We start from the raw sequence: 21,002 nt of genomic DNA on the forward strand, positions 1-21,002 counted from the left end.
CAGGTGTTGAGCTTATCAAGAATATTTTTGATGCCTCGGAGGAATCGCAGAATGCTCTTGGCATCTTCTGTGATTTATCTAAGGCTTTTGATTGTGTTCAACATTCAACGCTGGTCAGGAAGCTATGTCACTATGGCATAAAGGGAACTGCGCTCGATCTTCTGATTTCATATCTAAACAAAAGAATTCAAAAGGTCAATGTGAATGGCAGGAGATCTCCTAGTACTCCTCTCCGTGTGGGGGTACCACAAGGGTCTATTCTCGGACCGTTCCTCTTCTTTATCTATATAAATGATCTTCCCTATCTTATAGAGAAAACACATAAGGTAGTATTGTTTGCGAACGACACTTCACTGATTTTCAAAGTGAAAAGAAACCAAGATATGTATGACGAAGTGAACGATATTGTTAAATAGCAAGAAAACGAAATATATAAAATTTACCGTACCAAATGTCAAAAATGTTGATGCAAGTGTTTGTTTAAATGGAGAGGTGATAAAATCGGGGGAATCTGCTAAATTTCTTGGCATTACTCTGGATTCCAAATTACAATGGGGCCCCCATATTGAAGAATTGGCGAACAGACTTAGTTCTGCAGCATACGCGGTTAAAAATATTAGACAATTAACTGACCTATATAGATACGGCGCGACGTGTATACTTTAGTTACTTCCATAGTATTATGTCCTATGGTAAATTGCTGTGGGGCAGCGCTGCCGATATTAATACAATATTTGTGCTGCAGAAGAGGGCTATTCACGCTATTTATAACCTAGGCCCTAAGGAATCATTGAGAGCAAAATTTAAAGAAATTAACATCTTGATTGTTGCTTCTTAGTATATTCTTGATAATGTAATGTATGTTCATAGGCACATAAGTGAATTTGCCAGAAACTGTCATAACCATAATGTTAACACCAGGAACAGACATAAGCTTATAATGCCTACTACTCGACTTAGTTGAGTTAACAAGTCTTTTGTGGGGCGATGTATATGCTTTTACAACAGAATCCCAGAAAATGTTCAAAACAAAAGTATTACGTTATTCAAAAGAATTGTTAAAAAACGTTTGTGTGGTAAAGGTTACATATAACATATATGACTTTCTTAATGATACCACAGATTGGGAATGGAGCGACCGCCCTGAGGCTATTAAATAATAAGTTTAATTGTACAATGTTATTTTGTTACTTTGTAAATGTTACTTTAATTGTAAAACATATTTTTGATGAAAAAAAAAGCCCGCTGAGTTTGTTGCGCCCATTCTTCTCAGGCCTGAGGCATTCATTTTGGAATGGGTGGTAGTTTTTTGACTTTCAATAAGTTATTCACATCCTAGTTTGAATAAAAATATTTGAATTTTAATTTGATCCGAAGCGGAACCGGCGAGCATGTATGAAAAGAGTAACGAATGTAGAGGAAGCACGTGAGGCTTGTAAGGATAGAAGCAAGTGTATATAATTATATAAGTATATAATTATCCTTAAATTTTGAATTCCCTACGAAAATGGCAGTGGTTTTTAACTTAACAAACTTAATGGTACATAAAATAGACTTTCGTTGTTTCTATACCATTATCGTTATATTGTTTCATTAAGGTAATAAATATGATTGTTATTTGTACAATATATATTTGTGATATTACGACTTTGTCTGTTATAGTAATATACTTAAAATCATTCTTAAACTTCTCAGCGCTGCCTGGGTATTATTAGAACAGATCAAAAGCTTTTAAAATTGACTTCATTAAAAATCTTTGATATCTAGGTTACATATCCTATGCAAAAATATTACAGATTCAGCTAAGAATTGGTGAAGATTATATTCAAGTGCCAGTTAGCCATGAGAAGTGTGAAATATCAGTTATTGCCACCACTACCACATAATTCGCAAAAGGAAACTGAATGCACACGAATAGCAAGATATGAAAAGGTCATTTATCTTTAATATTTTTTTTTTTAATTTAATACGAATATTAAACTCAGACAAGCCTTTGTTCAAATTTAATTTAAAAATTCGTAAATTTTCTTTTTTTTTTAAATTCGTTACTGGACCGGACACTATTAGGATTCCTCCATTAATTCTACTATACTGTCATTAATATAACAGCACGTAGTATCTTAAGACTGTTAGTGAAAGTAACAACTATTATTAAAGCCTGACCTTTTACTGGTAATAATAAAAACTAATAGTCTATATATGTTGCGTGTTTTGATGTGGAACAGGCCACGTCATAACGACGCTAAGTCTAGGCAGGAACTAACAATCACCAATCAAAAGTACCGCTTGCAAAGTGATGACTTCCTGCTGACATCTTAATATGACAAGGTTAAACAATTTGCTATTTTTTAAGGGATTTTTGATAAGGGATATCATCACTTCTGGGACTATTTACACAAATTATATTTTATAACCAAAATTTATGAAAGAAAAGCCAAATTGGCTTCGAAGAAGCGGGGCGTCATGAATAGATCATGCAATACTTCAAGCTGGCCGACATTCAGGTCCGGCCACATATGGAGTGGTCTTTAGTGTTAATTCAGCGAATGTATTGGCGGAGCATTAACATTGTACTAGGCGATTGTTTTAACGAACTATCAATTGAGCCAGAGTTGGAGAGTTTCAATGTAGTTGACATAAAAATATAATATTATACTAAAGTTTCATTCAAATGTTAATTTTTTTTTGTCCGATTAATCAATTAATCATCATAATAATCATTTCAACCGGCAGACGTCCACTGCTAGACAGAGGCTCCCCCCAAAGATCACAATGGCGATCGGTTCTGTGCTGCCCTCATCCAACCTGTTCCGGCGAAATTGGCTAGATCCTCGGTTCATCTTATGGGAAGCCCACCAACACTAGGTCTCCCGGTACATGGTCACCATTCAAGGACTTCCCCAACGGCATCTGTCCGTCGAATTATGTGCCCTGCCTGATCTAATCATTTCTGATTGAATCTCGCAGGGAAACATTACAATAATAAAAACTGCCAACCTAAAAAAACATTATTTAATCATACGCAACTCCCACGCGGTCTTATGTAATTTTTTTTAAATAATAGTAATAATATTGAAGTTGAAGCTGAAGCACAAATACTGAAGCTAAAAAGTGATCATAATATATTCTAATTATAATATTATATGCAATCTAACACGTGGTCTACGTATGCCCATGTCTTTGATATATATATTAATAAAGTCACAAGTGAAGTTCGAAGTTTTAGAAGAAAGTACTTTGTCAGTATCGCAGAAAACAACAGCAATACAATAATTAAACCTTAATTATGTTATTTCTTCGTCGCAATAAAATAAGGTAGCCTTGTTACTAATAATTTAATCCAAAACAAAGCCAGCGCAGACAATAATAGCAGTAGGTACAATAAGTTGCTACAATTAAATTTACAATCATATTATTGTACCATTATCACGAACTGATATAGTAGCTAAACAAACTCCCTGTATAAATACTAATTATTACTGTAATGATAAGTCACACACAGTATGTCCTCAATTAGTATTTATTAATTTGATAATAATTGCTATGTTCAGATATTATATTTTATTAAAAGGAATTAGTATTATTATTTTAACAACTGAACATCTCTAGCTCAGGAAACCCTTCCCAACAGTTTTATAAAATATTATGCCCTTTCCTATTACAATTCCCTAATCTTAAACATATTATACAAAGTAAACTACTAAAACTATTTGTCACATAGTGTATAAAAATATATATTAGTTCAACAACAAAATTTAGTTCAAGCGTTGGTTATAGAGTAGATAATATATACTTTTAATTAATATACGTAATAAAAATCATATTTTATTCTTAGAATCATACTCTTACAAAAATTTTAATATTTCCGCAATTAAATATTTAATGATTATAAAAGATACGTATCATATGAAAAAAATCGGCATCATGATCTTAGTTGTTTGAATGTATTCAATTTACGTACCAATATAAGAATTCATAGCAACATTAATATGTTTATGGCTTTTGTTGACTTTTATGAAGTGTTGTGTAAACGTAATTACATAATTGGTAGATCTTAAATTAAGTGTGCTTATAACTAAATCATTTATAATTAATACAATCCTCTAACCATTACATACTCTTAGCTGTAGTTAGTAATAAAAATACACTCCTGCGATACTTACATTCGTTATCATTCTTCTCATTTACTTTTATAATTATTTCACAATTGATTTACACAAACATGTGTGAGATGTAGATAGCTCCAATCTGACACCTGTCATAATTATTAAACAATACTTATTTTAAAGGCAACTCCAGACGAACTGTATGAAGTCATGAACTCTGAAGATTTAAAAAAACCCGGTGAAGAAGAAGAACCTTTGGATGACAGGAAGAAAGCAAAACATACACATCAAGATGAAGATTTTTTTTTTGAAAAGCTAAAACGTATCAAATCAAATATCACAGTGGAACCAATCCTTGCTGGTCTTGTAATTCCATCAATGCTAGCAAGACTTGCAATACAGAATCTCAATTTAGATAAAGCGTGTAGGGTTAAATGTGGATTTGATGATGAAATATGTGATGCATTGTTGCTAAAAAGGGGCAATTTGACGTTTTACGAAGCAGAAGTACAAAAAGTGATATCCTCAATAGAAGCATGGAAGAGCGTAGTACAGACGTCTCTTCCAACAATACTTGTAATATTCATGGGTGCATGGAGTGATCGAACAGGGAATAGAAAGATCTGTATTCTCCTTCCTATTTGTGGTGAGTTGTGTGTCTGTGTGACAAATATTCTGAGCACATATTTCTTCCATGAAATATCAGTGGAAGTCACGATGTTCTTAGAAGCCTTCTTCCCTGCTATAACTGGGGGATGGGTGTTAGTCTACCTCGGCGTATTCAGCTATATAAGTGATGTGACCACTCAAGAAACAAGAACTTTTCGTGTTGGATTAGTTAATTTGTGTATGACTGCTGGTATTCCTGTTGGCACTGCGTTGAGTGGGATACTATTAAGCCTCTGGGGGTATTACGGAATATTTTTAATTTCAGCTGTCATTTATTTGATCACAATCACATATGGATGTATTTATATAGAAAAAAACACAAAACCTGGAAACAAAATCTCTGAAAAGGTAAGATTTTAATGAAGATAATGTACTTTATTACTTTAATTATTACTATTCCTGCCATAAGACAGCAAAACTATTGTGTTTGAATAAAGAGATGTGGGCGTCTGATCTTATAACAGGCTCATGTGATATTACTTCTTAAGGTTCTGGGGTAGCGGGCGCATGACAATGTTACCTATCGCATTACTAACATATTATAGTAACTGTTATCAAATATATCATGATACCGCTTTAAAATATTTTATTCATTTATTCGTTCCGTTGCTCCCTGCATATCATTTTTTTTGGTATTTTATTGAATTTTAACTTCATCTTTTTGTTTTCCCATTGTTTCAATACAATTTTATTCAGATTTATTACTTTCTTTATAAGAATACAGTTATAATAATCTAATAATAAACTACTAAATAGAAAATTACCTACTAACTACTAATCGATACAGCATTTTATAATTTCGCTGAAGTTGTACTAATTTTATTCAACATAATAACACCGATGTGAACGAAGATCTTAAGTTTTATATCGGAACATTTCAGCAGAAACCCTTCAAATTCGTTGAAGTTTTCTCTTTAGTGAAAGAGACTGTTGCTGTTACTTATAAGAAAAGGGAACGAAATCTACGAACCAAAATTATTCTTACTCTGTCAGTTGTTGCAATCATATATGGTCCGAACCATGGTGAGTACGATGTTTCAAAAGTATTTTTTTACATTATTAACTAACATATTAAATTATTATGAACATTTCAATAAAATCTTTCATACCATTATTTTCATATTCTATAAATTTTTGTCTTCTACTATGGCAAACGAGTGCTAGCACGAGTTTAATATGTGTAAGGGTGGCTAAAAATATTATCATTATACAGTACTAAATTCAAATTCAAATATTTTTATACAAAATAGTATTCAAGATCGCTTATTGAACGTTAAAAACTACCACCCACTCAAAGAGACTGCCTCAGACCTGAGAAAAATGGGCGCAAGAAACTCAGCGGGCTTTTTTTAACCGACTACAAAAAGTAGGAGGTTATCAATTCGATCGGTATTTTTTTTTATGTATGTACACTGATTACTCTGAGATTTAAAACCTTAGGTACCTTAAAATAGGTAGCACATACAAATAATAGTATTTTATAAATAATAAAGGTAAAGGTTTGCATAAGAGGTGTATTAAATAAAATTTTTGGTTATTTTATACTTTTCAGTTTTTGAAGTTGGTTTTTTTAAACGTAGTTTTTTTATTAATATAAACATATGGATTACAATGTGATATCGTACAATAAACATTTATAATTAAAGAGCCTGAGGGTGTTCGCTTTATCCAGTCCGTGGTGTCATTAAGAAAATCGTTTACCTTTCCCAACACAATAGTTTTTTAACAATTCTTTTAATTTTCGTAACACATCTGTTTTGTACATTTTCTGGGATCATATTGTAGAAGCATATACATCGCCCAACAAAATACTTACTAACTCGACCCACGCGAGTAGTAGGCATAACAAGTTTGTTTTTTTCCTCGTGTTACATTATGAATGTCAGTTTCTATTATAATGGATTTGTAAATGTCCAAATTAGTTTGGACTACTAATAAGGAGTTTGAAATAATTGTTTCATTTCTATTTATTATTTAGAGACGCATCTCTGATTTGAATCAGATGTTAACACTTTCTCTCTCTTTTGGTATTGCAAGACATTAAGACAATTTCAACAACTTATCATGACATGACAGCCGTCGCCGATAAATAAAATATCATCAGAAAAAAAATCATATTATGTAGTAGGATACTAAAGACACGTTCAGCCTTGAACTTATTAGTGTAATTTTATCTGAAGACCTAAGAAGTTATAGTTTCTTGAATTTGCCTCTAAGCTGAATGGAAACTCCTGGTTCTTCGTGCGAACAATCGATCGAGTTACGAAACGGATAATTTTAAGATATTGTACGTAATTTCTTTTAGCCTGTTACTTTACATATTTTACATTAACATTGTGTACGTGTTCAAAATATACCATAATAAATATAACTTCAAAGTGATAATAATCTCTTATATTTTGTAATTTTATTCAAAGCTTGGATATCAAAATAAAATGTTAATATTCGCCAAAGGAATAACATTAGATGCATACAAAGAGGACATTGCCGATTTCATTAAACATTCAGTGTTAGCTGGAAAACTGAATTCAATGGATTTTTATTCACTTATCATTTCATAACAATTTGAGCTTTATAACAAAAGTGTTAAACACATTTTCGTTTGGCAGGCGAGAGAATAATCACGTACATGTTTGTGAGATATCGACTGAAATGGGATGCTTTGAAATTCAGCCTCTACTCCACTTACAGCATCATCACACATTCTCTAGGTAAGCATAATAGATTCGATACATTACAATGCACTATTAATTTAAATTAAAGGTTAATTAAATTAAAAATTACTAAAGTAACGTTTATTTTAAATCGAGTTGAAAAATGAGAATTGTGTTCATATTTATTCGTTTTCTTAGTCTCTTAGTGCAAGGAATACTCTATCGCTATAGGCATTTAACGTTTCGTTAACAATTCGTTAAGTGACTGTGTGATAATTTAAATTATCATTAAATGAGCCAGTGCATCTAGTTACATGACCCAATATAAGATAATTTATGTCGAGGAAAGAAAATTTCATGGAGACAACTATTTACCAGCTCACTGGTCTCGATTGTCTGTACAAATATCTCCGATATTCGTTTCCTTTCCAATGGTATATTAAATATGTCGGGTAGGCTACCTTTTTCCATATATTTTTGTTCGTCTTTTGATGTTGAAAAACAAGTGTTTAAATGAACACAATGAACAAATACTGTAAGATATGATTCAGACTATAGGCAAATCGATACGATATAGAATCAAGAAAATCAGCGGGTATTACAGGAGTGACTTGTGGTCCGACCCCGCAAGTAAATGAAAACGAAGAAGAATAGTTGTTGTTATAACACAAGCTTGATAAATATTTTTTCATCGAATTTTGTCACTTTCGCGTCACCTGTGTGCGGCCATAGTATGCAATCTCATGCTAAGCCAGTATATATTCATTAACCGACTTCAAAAAGGAGGAGGCTCTCAATTCTGTTGGTATTTTTTATGCTGAGATTTATGTTTCGATTTACATAATTATTTTATTTTTCAATGCGGAATGTTTGCCATTTGGTCAAAAATTGACATAATTTGGCCCAATACTTTTCATTTTATGAATATTTTGTTTACGTGGACATAATTATATTTTGTGTACGACTTTTGTAGGAGTTTTCATTTAGGTTGATTATTTATTATTACTGAGTATTACTTAACCCGTGTCCCGATAAGTGGGCCTTAGATGTAATTCTTACCTCTAATTCATACCTAACGAAATTTCAGGGTCTCAAAAGAATGTGAAATAAAGTTTCGAACAGCATCTTTACGGAGTCGATTCCTCTTTTCCCGTTTCCGTTTCTTGGGTTCTATATTATTTAAGGCGTGCGACACCTTTCATAGGCCTACCCATAGGCCTACATAGCTTCCTAATATAATTTACATTACCTGATATAATCTAGAGAAATCCTACTGTAGTTTGTAGAACAACCTATTACAGACACTTTATTTAGTGTTTCTAGTAGGTTTGAAGGCGGTACTAAGCCAAATATAATAGCAGGTACCTTCACCGCGCGCGACTTTAAGCAGGATAGCTTCGTCTAGAACAAACAACCCAAGTGGGCATGCACCGAATTAAACCTTACCAATAGGTTGTATTTTATAGGTATTAGGCGTATTAAATTAGTCTTAATTAAGTTATTTTATACTTTTCAGTTTTTTAAAGTCCGTTTTTTTTAAACGATTTTCTTTTAGATAATTATTATATACTATCTGACCTGACAGACGCTGTTCCAATAATAATATAGTATACCTAGTCTTGACATAAATACTGAAACAAAGAAAAAAGAATTTTCTATTGCAAATTACATTTATTACATAAATATAAAAATATATAAAAATCTTATTCAAAGTGGTCTCCATTGGCTGCAATACAGTCCTTTAAACTTTGAGGCCAGTTATCAATAGAAGCACGTTTCCATGGGAAAATTATTCACTCCCAATATACGTATAATTTTAGGGACTCCAAATCATGGCGTTTAGAGCAAGCAGTACTCTCAAAAACTGCCCATAGACTACTGCCCACTGACTAGACGGCGGCCAATCTTCAGCTCTGATGAAGTCCGAAACGTTCGTTTCCAACCAAAACTGCGTAAACCGGGGTTTTTAGACCCGGCGCTGAGTCTTGCTGGAAGGACCATTCTTGTTTATTGAACATGGTGTTGATAAGGCTTCATCACCTTCTTAAGAATGGTATCTGGATACAATTGTGCTGATATTTTGATACCTTTTTCATAAAAGTGTGGCTCAGTCGCTCTTTCATAGCTAATACCCCACCAAACCATCACTGAAGTCGCATAGTGCCCACGTTGCACTCTGTTGACTAATTGGGAAGCTTCCTTAGAGCTTTGAGCATAAATACTGTCTCTCAAAAAATCTTATCCGTAAACAAAATTTTCTGTGACCTCCCTTTGCGTAGCGCTTCAGTAGTTTTTTCGATATTACCACCCAATTCTTTTTTAAATTATCATAAATTACAGATATGATAATTGGTAATAGAAATTACGTAGATATCAGACGTAGTGGTAATATCAGAAATTACCACTACGTCTCTTATACGCTGCAAGTATTAAGTCATCTTTAAAAATATGCAATATGGTTCTAGGTGCTATCTTCATCTCCCGAGATTTTTCACACTGAGATTCACATTGAGATTTAGTAGGAGCCCTAAGATTCCATTTTGTTATCCGTACGCCCGTATACAATCCCAATACAGGCGCCATTCAAATAAAAACATTAAAATAAAAAAAAATAACAAAGTGTTATATTTTATACAATTGAACACAACTCTATAAGTGCGTGTCCGTCTTGTAAAAGATCGGTTTTTATGAAGATCTGTTATTATTATTATTATGACCGAAGAGGACACAAACCGTGAAGTGATCACCGTTGCCCACATCTCTTGCAACACCACCGGGGCATGCAACCGTTGCGAGGTTCAAAGAACCCGCTTTTGTCGAAGGTACCGTAACGTACTGTCCTAGAAGCACTGCGCAAGGAAGGCCAATCTATAGTTTGGGTGTACACTATTGTGTTAATGAGTGGCACAAAAGATGGTTTTCGGTAAAATTGCTATTTAATAATCTCTGCAATTTAATTTTCCAGGAGCTTTATTCTCAATCAGTATATTCAGCAAACGTTGGGGCTACCACGACAGTACTCTGGCGCTTATATCAATCACGAGTAAATTGATTGGATCCGTGTATATTGCTTTTGTACGGACCGACTTTGAAATGTTTATGGGTATGTTTATTAAAAGTATCTTAACAGTTTTAGAGGCCGAGGTTACTCTGTAAGTTATCTTATGACACTTGTCTGAACTGGAATATCTCGCAACTTCCCTAGCCACTACTTAATTAACAAGTAATAAACAAAATGAACACAGTACAAAACTTATTAATATAAGGTATTCTCTTATCTCTGTCATTAATACTATATTATTATATCATATAGTAAAATATATTTGAAAAACTATTTTTAATAATTATTGTGGGTTTCTAAAATCTCTAATATTATTACCTTTTTTACAACGTATAAATAAGACAAAACGTAAAGATAAGACAAGTAAAAATTACTTTTTATGTCATATTAAATATTTAAATTTTAATTTGGAACACGATTCATATTACACTGGATTCAGCCCTTAGATACTAATTTGTTCTGTAAGTATATTACATCCATTATTAAATAGTCATTGATTTAAAAAAGTGGCCGTTAAGTTTCTTGTATGTACTTCATACGAGCTCTAAATAAGCGAACATACGGTATATTCTATTAGTTATATTAAATATTTATAATGACAATTCAAAAACGCTTACTTTAAAAGCCTATTTGATTAAACTTGAATTGTATTTGAATTTGTCTATGAACGTTTATTTGACACTTTATAACGCTCTTGGGATTCCTTTGGTATTACAATACCATCAGGTGACCCCTATGTATGTTTACTATCGTCCTCTTCCATGAAATAATATGGCCGATTACATCCAAGGACTAGTAAAAAAAGTAGGACTCCGCGCCGTGATATTAGCGAGTGAAGCATCTTTACGCTAGTGTATGTGCAGTTACGGGGTATACCAGTTACACAATTTTTTCTCCCTTAAATAATCATATATCCACAAATACATTTATATTATTGTTTCTACACTTTTTCACAACGCAGGACGGCATTTTTTAAAATATTTTATTGCGACGCAAACTGATCTGTCACACACGATGGCAAATCTCATAATGGCGGCCGATCGGCTTGTATTAGTGTAAGTGTATGCGTGGAGCTATGTATTTACACGTTTACCAGCTTGTTTTGGTGCCTCACTGTTATGTATTCCACCCAATTTTCTTTTACGATTATTTTATGCATCCGAAGTGTTCCCACTGGAAAATTATTGTAATGTTTCTTGATTCAGCATAAAATAATATGTAGTGTCATATTTTAAAGGTATTTTCATCATTACAAAGGGTATGTGGCGACATATTAATATATATTTCAGTTCCGATCGTTGAAATTCTGAACGCAACAACATTCACGTCTCTGAGGTCGATGGCTTCAAAGTTGGTTCGAGACGAAGAAATGGGTAAGAATACTTTACACTCATACAAAATAATAAAACTTCATACAAGAAAATATATTTCTAGAAATGTTGCTTGGTATTTGATATTAACATGAGTATGTTAACACTAAAACTTTATTAAATAGATGAAGAGATGAACTATTATTGCATAATTTAGTATCAAATGTATCTAAATTATATATTTTTAAATTAATTAAAAAATAAATATAATTTTCAATTATTTACCCCAATCCTTAGCTATACTTAACTTGATGAACGACCACAACTTGGACAGGTGTAGCCTCCGTTCTGTCAACCACTAACCATGTGAAACTGTAAAGTAAGCATCATAATATATAAATAATGTAATTTTTTAAATACAGTACAGGTACTCCCCATGGGTCTTTTTACTTTAATAGTAATGCAGTTTTATTTTAATGATTTTATGAATTAGTCAAAGCCAAGTTTCTAATACGAAAAGTTCAGAGAAACTCTTTTGATATACAATAATAGGTACTTGTTAGGACTTCTGAATTACACAAAGTTTGGAAGCTAAATTACTGAACTTCAGTTCGAAGTTCATCGCACATTCATTACATATCAAACGAACGCCATAACAGTGCATCATTGAATACTGTTTTGCCACAGTCCAAAATATTAAATTACATCTCTTCGGTTCATTGTTTTCTTAAATGAGTAAGAAGCGGTGATTTTTTGCCCTTCTGTTGATTAATTGATAACATGTATACTTAATTGTCTCATTTTAGGTCTTAAGTGAAATCTTTAAAGGTGATGTAATGATATACCTTGGGTTTCCAATATATAATGCTGGAAAGTTTAAAAGTGAGTCAACAATGCTTGCTTTTTCTTTCAAGATTAAGTAAAAAATGATTTGTAATATCAACGGTCTTCGAAAATATTCCGCCTGTCTGGTATAGTAGGTACTGATTCTTAAAATCTGTTATCTACGAATAGAGCGAGAAAACATTAATTGGTGCACATCCGGCCACATATAGAGGTTTGCACCCTGCACGGTCACAAGCGCATTTACCAATCAACGTATAATTTATTATATGAGTTTTATTTCATTTGAATACAGTCAAATGTTTATTTAATTTTTAAATATATAATATTCGCAGGTAAGATGAATTCCCTGTTCAGTTTGGTAGAGACTCTAGCTGCGTTACTCTTCGATCCAACATACTCTACGCTCTACTCCCGAACTATATCTATATTTACTGGAGCTGTCTACATCTTCAGTGCCATTATGACTATACCAGCTATTTCAATCTTATTGTAAGTAAGCTCTACTTTCTTATATTAGTTTTTAATATTATAAAGTTTTTGTATTCCGAAATAATTTTTACATTTCAATTATGTGTAAGTATAAGCTAGAATTTAAGATTGCTACTAATAACTAGGTTAGTATAGTTGTTTTTTATTGATTTAATACAGAAAAAGCCTCCTCAAATGAAATAAAATTGGAGTAAAAGCCTCCCCTATCTTTGCTATAATTCTCTATCCTGCAGGCTTACCATGAACTCTTATTGCGATTCAATTGACAACCTGAAATGAACTGCTTTGCTATTTCGTACCACGACGTGATTAGAGCTATCTAATTTAGGTTGACGTTAAATCAACTGATTAAATCGCAATGATGTCAATTGAATGTCAAGAATAATATCAACTGAATCGCAAACTGAATTAGTTCGTTCATTCATTCGTACCATGAGGTGTTCTTTCAACCTAAATTGGATAGCTTATTTAAAAAAATAGTGAAAACATAGAAAAGAAAAAAAAATATTGTTTAAAGATGAAGAGAATACTTTATTGGAATTTTTTGGAAAACAAAATACTGAAAATAAATACGAAAAATGAAAATACCAACGACGATGCAGTAAGGCCCCGGGCTATAGCCTGTTCGCAAGAAAGAATTAAAAAAAATGTACTCTGTGGTCCTGTCAAATCAAACATCAATGGAGGTGCGTTCATAACTCGTTATTTTTACGAAAACACATAAGCAAACATTTAATTTGTAATTCAAAGAACTATATTTATTTATATTACTTTTTTTCTATGGAATAGGAGGACAAACGAGCGTACGGGTCACCTGGTGTTAAGTGATCACCGCCGCCTACACTCTCTTGCAACACCAGAGGAATCACAAGAGCGTTACCGGCCTTTAAGGAAGGTGTACGCGCTTTTCTTGAAGGTAACCATGCCGTATCGTCCCGGAAACACCGCACAAGGAAGCTCATGCCACAGCTTCGTAGAACGAGGAAGAAAGCTCCTTGAAAACCGCACTGTGGAGGACCGCCACACATCCATATGGTGGGGATGATATCGTAACTTATGGCGTGTCGTGCGAAGGTGAAATTCGGCGGCAGGAATCAGGTTGAACAGCTCTTCGGAACACTCCCCGTGATAAATGCTGTAGATGACACACAATGAAGCGACGTCTCTACGCAACGCCAAGTGATCCAGCCGTTCACAGAGCGCTAGGTCCCCGACAATTCGAGCTGCTCCGCGTTGCACGCGGTCAAATGGATCAAGCTGATACTGGGGTGCGCCAGACCAGAGATGACAGCAATACTCCATGTGAGGCCGGACCTGCGCTTTGTAGAGCGCTAGAATGTCGGCCGGCTTGAAGTATTGCCGTGCTCTATTTATGACGCCCAGTTTCTTCGAAGCCAATTTGGCTTTGCCCTCCAGATGGCCATGGAATTGGCAATCGGTCGAGATTTCAAGACCCAGTATTCCGATACTAGGCGAGGCTTTAAGGGAAGTGTTCTCGAAGAGCGGTGATACGGCAAATGGGGATTTTTTAGTGGTAAACGCGCAAAAATGAGTCTTCTGGGGGTTAAATTGGACAAGGTTCAACTTACCCCATTCCGCGACCTTCTCGAGAGAGGACTCGATAGAAGATACAAGTTTCTCCCGGCACTGGTTGACATTTTCCCGAGAGAGACCTGCATGGCCCGTATATACGGCATCATCAGTGCTGTCGTCTGCATAGCAATGTATGTTGGTGGTCCAACATATAATTGATATGCAGAAGAAACAGCGTGGGAGATAGCACACAGCCTTGGGGCACTCCAGCGTTCACGGGCTTTGGAATCGAGCAATAACCGTCTACATGTTGCATAATTTTATTAACTTAATTTAATTTAGAAACTTAGCGTCTTAAAAGGGGAATATTGAGGTATTTTAAGAATATGGCAATGTTCATAAAAAATCCTCTCTAATTTCATTAATTACTTATATGTGTATCAAACTAACTCTATATACGTATAGCTCTCATTTCTTATATTCTTCTCTTGCCCACACGCCGCTATAACTATAAAGAAGCTGACACTCACGATGTTAGCTGTTTCAACAATAACCTAATTTCAAATATATACAACATAATTTACTTATATTACTAGTACGTATTATAAACATATTAATTACACAGGCAGGTTTTTATATTTTATTTATTAACTTATGTTAATATTATATGTATTTTTAGAATAATTATGACAAATTTAGGTTTTTACCTACTTGGTTATTTACATTAACATCATTAACAACTAATATTTAACAAAAAAATTATATTATATAATGTATATTAAATTGTTGCATAATGTAAATTTATTACTCTTATAAAAACATTTTTTTTCATAAATTTCTTTTCACTTTGATTTGTATGAATACTATTCATAGACAACGTTGCTAATATAGTATCAATAAAAACAGTACTCAAAATGCAGTACAAATATAAACTTGAAGCGACAAATAATTTGTATTTAATAAACATAATGAGTGTTTAACAAACAAATGTCAATTTCCAGATGGCTGTTTGTTCAACATCGAAGTGAAGCGAAACAAAAACGGATTGAAGATGGAGAGAAGTAATACAATGGAATATGAATGAGTTAATTGTTGACGAAAGTCCGTGATACTATCAGGAATAAGTGACAATATAATGAGATGTACACTCATAGGAAAAAATATTGGTTTCATATAAAATTTTTGAAGTAACTTCTTGTTTTATTAAATTTAACCTGTATATTTCAGATAATATTTAAATAAATAATAACGTTAAGCATATGACAGGAAATATTTAAATTTTTTGATGTTAAAATAAATTCAGGCCTGTCTCAAAGCAAGATAGACAGATATTACGAACCTTCAACACCACCTTGTGACGCCGCAGACAGCCTTGTGTTTAAGTGTTGATGTGTGCTTGCACACATCCCCTCCGCTGAAATCGTAGTCTTGGGTGATTTCAACGGGCACAATGCCGAATGGCTTGGGGCACGTACCACAGATTATGCAGGGCGATCTGTGCATAATATTGCGTGGGCGTATGGTTTGTTACAATTGGTTGAGTCGCCAACGCGGCTCCCGGATGTGGATAGCCACATGCCGTCCTTATTAGAATTTCTGCTGCCTACACATCCCGATAGTTACCAGGTCTCTGTCAACGCTCCTATAGGAACATCCAACGATAGCCTGATCAGGAGTGTAGGATCCGACGCCCACGTTGCAGACCACCTGCGACTCGCCGAGTTTGGGTTGCGGCGCTTGGCTCAAAGGATCCGAACTGTAAAGTTTTAAAGAGTATAAATATAACCGTGTATCCAGATTCTTTAAGCGATCGCCCGTGCAAAATCTAAGCACGTTGTCAAAATCGGCGAGCAGCTTTCCAGTTACCCGACTGGAACACGCAAGCTCTGGTCGTTGTCGAAAGCTGCTCTTGGTAACTTCAACCAGCCGTCCCTACCGCCGTTGCACATGAGGAATGACACCCTGGTCTATACGGCAAAAGAGAAAGCCGATCTCTTGTGCACTCTTTTCGCCTCCAACTCGACTCTTGACGACAACGGAAAAACACCGGCGACCATCCCGCGGTGTCAGAGCTCTATGCCTGAAGTACAGTTCAGACAGAAAACTGTTAGGCGAGCTCTGTTTTTGTTGGACGTCAGGAAGTCGAGCGGGTCGGATGGCATTTCTCCAATCGTGCTTACAACGTGTGCCCCTGAGTTAACGCCGGTGCTAACGCGTTTATTCCGGCACTCTTATACTAAAGGCGTAGTCCCTGACTCATGGAAGTCTGCCCTTGTCCATCCGATCCAAAAAAAGGGAGACAGTTCGGATCCGGCAAACTACAGGCCTATTGCTATTACCTCCCTGCTCTCCATTTTGTCATAGATGTTCTTAACACCACTTTCAATATGGGTATACTTAATTATTCGATTTTTGACAACAGACAGTCCTGTTGCAAGCCATTTCCAATACAAGTGCCATAAGACAACTTACTGTATGGACATGTAATGGACATGTAGTGGACAAGATGGCAATAAAAAAAATTTTGCTCCAACTGCCACAATAGAATCAGAATAGACCAGATCAGACTTCTAGATTTAAATCTGTAAAGCACAACGTGATGTTACACACAAATAAATTCTGCAGTCTCACTCTACAGACAGTGGAATTGATTAAAATGTTAGTGAAGATTTAAAAACTGTTATGAAGCAATTTGAAAAGTCTCTTAGAATTTTGCATTGATTTTGTAATGTATTGACTAATTCTTACCGGTGGGCTAATGAGATTGTCAAAATGTTTTATTGCTAAATCACATTACATATATTGAGCGACGGATCGCATCGTTCAACTTACAAAAAATATATAAGTTTTATTAATTATCGTCTCTAATTATGCATCTCAGCAAAAACTAAGATAACTACCTTATTATTTATTAAAAGATCATAAGTGACATTTTTTACTGATGGATTCAAATTATAAAACCGGAATTTGTATTATAATAGCAGTCTTAAGGTGATTGTTTATTCTTATGTTTGATATGAATTAATTTGAATGCCAGAGGATATATTTTTTGCTTTTCTCAGACAATGAAGCCATCATTCAAAGTATTTTTAGAAGTGCTCAGCACCATTCACACATTCTTCTAACACCTGAGGAGGATTACTCCTGTGTTTGTACTGCCGATCTCTTATGCCGATGTAGGTGATTTTTTGATGTTCACATTGTCGTATTTTTCTGGTAAGCCCACGAAATTGGTAAACGTTATTATAATATAAATGACTTCCTTAATGAAACTACAGATTGGAAATGGAGCGACCGCTCTCAGGCTATTAAAAGTTAAATTGTATGAAACCGTCCGCTCCGTATATTCTTCTCAGGTTCTTCATACTTCTAAAGGGTGATGTTTTTCGAATTTTTGGTTTTCAATAAGTGATATCATATCCTATTTTAAAGTTTATTTAAAACCGCACATTCGGGGACCACTGGGGGGGGGGGGGGAAGCGATAATAGTCTTAAATTTGCTATAAGTATGTGCGCGACAAATTTACGAAAATTCAACATCACGCCAAACGAATTTGATGATTTTTAGTAGAAAGGATATAAATACTTTAAAGGTAGTTTGGCGAGAGTTTGGCCTGATTCTGACTATGGGATCCATGACAAAGTAACGGAACTCTTCAATTCTTAGGAGCAAATTATACTACTCCGAATAAAATTAAAATACTCGGCCGAATCTCGATCGTTACAAGAATAAGATTGTATAAAATAACGCTTTTTTATACTTATTAGTGTACATTATATCTATTGTTTTGGAATAGTGTTTTTGAAGTCAGTTGTTTTTTTGTTTATTTTTTTAGAATTTAGTGAATTTGAAGTACACTTACTAACAACTTGTCTAAATATGTGCAGATATACAATTTTCTTTAATGCAGCAATGAATGTAAGCGCTTAATTGAAGAGTTCCGTTACTTTGGCATGGATTCCGTAATCAGAACCTAACCAAACTCTCACCAAACTATCTTTGAAGTATGTCCTTTCCATTAAAAAAAGAATCATCAAAATCGGTTGGTGCAAGTTCAAGTTCAAGTTTTTATTCGTAAATACTATTACACGTCATACTTAACATAATAATTCAATTATTCAAATCAAATCAAAAACAGTTTATTGAAAGTAGATATTTCAAAATACACTTTTTCACTTCAAATAATTACAATAATAATTTATACGACATTATTAAAAAATACAAATAATATGTATATAAAATATACGAATGTCATTCATTACAAATTAAATTAAAATTTATACAATATCGATACAGACTACACTCATTAATGTCAAACATATATATTAAAAACTAATCAAGGTCACTTCAGAGCAATATAGGTATGATATTTTTAGGACCAAGCATTCTTGTCATTAATATAATCAACTACCTTATAATAAGCTTTCTCAATTAGTTTACTTTTAACATCAGATTTAAATCTATTTAGCGTTAAGCATGTTAAGTCATCAGGAATTTTATTAAAATTAAAATTTTAATAAAATTCCTTAAATTAAATTGAGTGGATTGCCCTTTTTTGTAACACAAATATATTGTTTATATCAGCCGCATAGCCCCACATGAGGATACCATACGACATGACACTATGGAAATAACTATAATACACAAGACGTGCGGTCGGTTCGTCAGTCAGTTGTCGTATTTTATGAACAGCGTAAGCAGCTGAACTAAGCTTTGTTGACAGAGCAGTTATATGAGGTCCACATTGGAATTTTTTATCAATTGTTACGCCTAGAAACACAGTACTATCAAGAATTTCTAAGGGCTCGTCGTTAATTAATTTATAAATTCATTATATGAGTAGAACGAGCGCTCAATGAGCCACCTTGTGAGTTTATGTTTAAAAGTGTTAAAATTTGACAAGCTTGTGATATAGTGTATTGTGCGGGAAACTTTTTCCAGGCTATGTGGGACTGCATTTAGGCGTTTCGCGTGTCGCAGCTGGTACTGTCTGGTGTCACCTCTTTTTTTATACTGGTGTAAGTGAGCTCGGGTGTATAAGCCTACCTGTAGTATCAGGAGGCTTGGTATTGTTAATATACTTAGTGAAACGAAGAAAGGTCTTACGCATTGGTCCGACGGTATACCAACTAGTATGCGAACGGCTCGCCTTTGTAGGCGACAAACTCGTTCAAAGTCCGCGGCGCGTCCCCAGAATTCAATTTTATATTGAGTTATTCGTAAATTTATCATCCAATTAGCTATACATATGTAAAGCAAATTTAAGACTTTTATGATTTTTCTCATGGATGCCATTGTCAGATCTGGACCAAATTACAATGGGACCACACGGGAAGCACCAGCTTTCAAATAAGATAATTATCAAAGTCGGTTCACCCAGTCGAAAGTTTTAGGTAACAAACATTAAAAAAAACAATACCGACGAATTGAGAACCTCCTTCTTTTTTGAAGTTGTTTAAAAATAGCAACAATCTGCTAAAGATTAGCAACGATCCGGTGTATTGGTGTTACTGAGGGTGTAGGCGGTGGTGATCAATAAACATCACAAACGTGTATTTCCCACAGTTAAACTAAATTAAATCAGAATTCATTAAACAAGGACCTTTCTAATCGACCGCTGAATGGATTAAGCTTCGATTATATTTGGATGAATACAATTAAATTAATTGAAGCTAAATATCAAACCTTTTTTCAGTAATCTTATGAACATGTATTATTTAATCCACTTTTGACCATTTTAGTAACTATGTTTTTATATTAATTAATCCAACTGTGTCGCTGTAAGATTACAGAATGAATAAATAAATGAACACATGAAAACTTAAATAAAAATACCAGTTTCTTGCCTCTAAAGTAATACTAAATAACTAGTTTAAAAAAAAGTAAAACTAGTTTTTCAACACTTTTAATACTCATCAGTCTAAAAGATGCATAAACTGTAAATCATAATTTTTGGGGACATTTTATAAAATACAATTTGTTTGTTAATATTTCAATTAAAGGATAATTAATTTTAATATTGTACTGTCCATCCGTTAATTGGAAAGTAAATATCATTCAATTTAATAATATTTTAGTGTATTTTCATTGTATATAATAGAACACACTCATTGTTGGTTGAAACTATTCAATTATGTAAACATTAAAAACAGTATCATGTAGATATATTTAAGTACTTTATTTAGGTAGGTTTTACGGAAGCGCGTAATATTTTTTTCATTTCTTCTGATGGTAATTGATACGCCCTACCTATTACAATGCAGTACCGCTCAGGATTCTTGAAAAACCCAAAAACTCTGAGCGGCACTACAATTGCGCTTGTCACCTTGAGAC

The 21,002-nt window shown here is 33.9% G+C and overlaps 1 protein-coding gene across 4 annotated transcripts in view; it reads left to right on the forward strand.

Annotated features, from left to right (window-relative positions):
- The window catches only part of LOC126974680 (proton-coupled folate transporter-like), a 29,902-nt gene extending 14,043 nt beyond the window's left edge, over positions 1-15,859 (forward strand). Inside the window, exons 1-8 of one of the 4 annotated variants that reach the window (XM_050822280.1) lie at positions 1,812-1,932; positions 4,290-5,123; positions 5,657-5,798; positions 7,385-7,486; positions 10,395-10,532; positions 11,780-11,863; positions 12,979-13,135; positions 15,670-15,859. In XM_050822280.1, the coding sequence (XP_050678237.1) occupies positions 1,843-1,932; positions 4,290-5,123; positions 5,657-5,798; positions 7,385-7,486; positions 10,395-10,532; positions 11,780-11,863; positions 12,979-13,135; positions 15,670-15,733 (1,611 nt within the window). In that variant the 5' untranslated portion in view covers positions 1,812-1,842 and the 3' untranslated portion in view covers positions 15,734-15,859. Of the gene's footprint in view, positions 1-1,811; positions 1,933-4,175; positions 5,124-5,656; positions 5,799-7,384; positions 7,487-10,394; positions 10,533-11,779; positions 11,864-12,978; positions 13,136-15,669 lie in introns of those variants that run through there. The other 3 variants (XM_050822362.1, XM_050822454.1, XM_050822514.1) reach the window with 3 other exon arrangements.
- Positions 15,860-21,002: the final 5,143 nt, after the last annotated feature.

The sequence above is a fragment of the Leptidea sinapis genome, chromosome 1 (assembly GCF_905404315.1).
Source record: "Leptidea sinapis chromosome 1, ilLepSina1.1, whole genome shotgun sequence".
Taxonomy (NCBI): Eukaryota; Metazoa; Arthropoda; class Insecta; order Lepidoptera; family Pieridae; genus Leptidea; species Leptidea sinapis.